This window comes from Mandrillus leucophaeus, unplaced genomic scaffold, assembly GCF_000951045.1.
Source record: "Mandrillus leucophaeus isolate KB7577 unplaced genomic scaffold, Mleu.le_1.0 Scaffold2324, whole genome shotgun sequence".
In the NCBI taxonomy this organism is placed as follows: domain Eukaryota; kingdom Metazoa; phylum Chordata; class Mammalia; order Primates; family Cercopithecidae; genus Mandrillus; species Mandrillus leucophaeus.
This window is the reverse complement of record NW_012102393.1, coordinates 1-2693: the sequence shown is the minus strand read 5'-3', so window position 1 is coordinate 2693 and position 2693 is coordinate 1. Positions and strand designations below refer to the sequence as shown.

The following is a 2693-nucleotide window of genomic DNA, read 5'->3' as shown; positions in this document are numbered from 1 at the left end:
TGCTGCTGGGCCAGAACACTGTGACCTCTGGAGGGGAGGTGGGAGGAGGCCCCTCTCCACCCAACTTACGAGCTCAGGTAGACAGAGAAGAGGTCCTGAGAAACCAGGCGCTGGTTCCAGATGTTGTCAAAGACGGGTGTGGCCCCGGAGGAGGAAATGCTGGGGTAGGCCAGCCCCAGGATGCCGTCGAAGGGAGCATAATACAGGAAGGAGCCGGGTTCGGTCTCGCTCAAGCCGAAGATCTGATTGGTGTCCGAGATGCCTCCAACCTGGGTGGGGGAACCGAGATGATGTTCACCATCAGGTCATGTTCACTGAGCTCTGGGTGCCAGCCTCAGGCCCACAGCTGCCCTGGTTCATCCCATGCAGGACTTGGCTTCCAGGGTATCAGCCTGGAAGGAGGGGAGAGGGACCGTCTCCTGGAATGCTCGTTCCTCTGCTGGAGGTAACCATGGCAGCTGATCTGCAGATGGCCACGGTCTATGACTCAGTGTGAGATTTTGCTGGAGAACAGATTCACTGTGTGTTTGTGTTATGGATGAACAAATGCAAAGCAGACCCCGGGCGAATCAGGGCCTTTGACCTCTGCCATGCCCCAAAAATAGCAGAGAGGGCTTGTGGAGATTTCCTGATGTAGGGGGGCTCCAGGTTGGGAGAAGGAGGAAGAGGAGGAGGTGCCAGTTAGAATTGAGCCTTTACGGACTCTCCCCACCCTCCATAACATTCTGCTTGGGTGGAACTGAGGCTGGCTTATGGCTCCCGGCAGCCCACCGTTTTACTCACTGCCACCCGAGCTAGTAACGTCTGTGACATCTCTGCTGCTTCTCCCCCAGCCTGCACCCCTAATCAGGTTACTTTTGTGATCACCGAGACTCATCGTGCTGGAATAAGCTGATTCTGGGGTGCCTGATGGCGGGATGCTGCAGCAACCTGCAGGCGCCCACCTGGACAGTGTCGTATCCGAGGATGCCTGTCATGCTGCCGGTGCCGTAGGTGATGGAGACTGTCCCGCTGGTGGACTGATAGGTGGAGGAATCCTGAGGGTTGAAGAGGTTGTGGTTGGCTGCAACGGCAAGCGGTGATTATTAGTCTCTGAGAGCTGGGTGAAGGTCACGGGCTGGGACATCTTCCTGGGATGGGGTGCCCTGGCCCCAGGAAGGGCTCTGGAGGTGAGCAGTGACCTTTTCCCCTAGACCTTTGGACCCCAAGAGACCCCATGTTCTGTCCTGTCTGATTGAACTCCTGGGACCCTTCACTGATGGCAGGTCCCCAGGCAACCCCAAGGGCCTCCCGGGGACTCCCCAGGCCAACATTGAGCTGAGCAGGCTGGTGGCTGCCCAGTGATGAGCGCTTTCACCCCCCAGCCCCCGGCTAGTGCTCCCATTATGTGGATGATGACACAGGCACCCCATCTTTTTTTTTTTTTTGAGATGGAGTCTTGCTCTCTCGCCCAGGCTGGAGTACAGTGGCCGGATCTCAGCTCACTGCAAGCTCCGCCTCCCGGGTTTACGCCATTCTCCTGCCTCAGCCTCCCGAGTAGCTGGGACTACAGGCGCCTGCCACCTCGCCCGGCTAGTTTTTTGTATTTTTAGTAGAGACGGGGTTTCACCATGTTAGCCAGGATGGTCTCGATCTCCTGACCTTGTGATCCACCGGTCTCGGCCTCCCAAAGTGCTGGGATTACAGGCTTGAGCCACCGCGCCTGGCCACCCCATCTTAATTAAAACTCAGGTGAAAACATTAGAAGAGGAAGGAACCCGCAACACACATTGTTCATGACTTCCAAAGACAAGCTCTCTTTCATTAGCAACCAATGATTATTCTTTTTTTTTTAAAGGAGCTCAGCACCCACCTCTAGCCTGTCCTAGCCAGGCTTTGGAGCCATTTCCTCACACTGGACTCTTTCCTCAGCCCATTGGCCCTGTCTTGCTTTGGGCCCCTATATTTCCTCTCCCAGGCTGTGGGTATTTTGGGGAGCTTCTCTCTCCCCACAGACTGGGAAATCTTTGACCGCAGGGATCATATCACTCATCCCTTTACCCCGTGGAGCACCTGCGCCCAGTGCTTGGCACATAGTAGGTGCTCAGTAAATGCCTGTTGAGTGGCTCCAGCAGGCTTGAGGTGGGAGCTGTCTGAAGCCCACGGGTGTCCAGGGTTCCCCAGGGTCAGCTGGTGCTGGGGAGCGAGAGTGGGGTGGGGCAGGCTGGGAACTTACTGCACGCGAGACTGGAGCAGTAGACTGAGGGTACCCACAGGTTGGAGGATCCGGTGTCAAAGATCACAGTGAAATCCTGGGCAGGGGTTCCGATGCCGATAGTGCCGAAGTACTCCACCTGCCGAGTCCGGGACAGGGCAGTTCATGGACCAGGGTCTGTCTGTCGGGGCCTCCCTAAGGGCTCTCTCTGGGTCACCTCCTCGGTTGCCCTCTCTACCTTTTCCTTCCCTCCTCACAGTTCTTGTCTTTCTCTTCCCAGCCACCGCCTTCATCCTTCAAAGCCCAGCCCTGGCGTCCCTTCCTCCTTGAAGTCTTCCCTGATTGCTCCCCCAATTTACTCTCTGCTCTCTCCTAAGCACCACAAGCACCTAACAATCTGCTGTTCCCTCTTCAGCCGTTGTCTTGTCTGTCACAGTCTTCCCATCCTTACAGCACATGTTCTCAGAGGATGGGGGTGGAATCTTCTAGCACCGGGCAA

The 2693-nt window shown here is 56.5% G+C and overlaps 1 protein-coding gene across 1 annotated transcript in view; it reads right to left on the bottom strand.

Annotated features, from left to right (window-relative positions):
• Positions 1–2333, bottom strand: part of LOC105541093 (pepsin A) — a gene marked incomplete at its 5' end in the record, with an annotated part of 7419 nt that extends 5086 nt beyond the window's left edge. The window contains 3 exons of the mRNA XM_011981962.1: positions 70–269; positions 945–1063; positions 2216–2333. Coding sequence (XP_011837352.1) covers positions 70–269; positions 945–1063; positions 2216–2333 — 437 coding nt within the window. The remainder of the gene's footprint in view (positions 1–69; positions 270–944; positions 1064–2215) is intronic.
• Between the last annotated feature and the right edge of the window lie 360 nt (positions 2334–2693).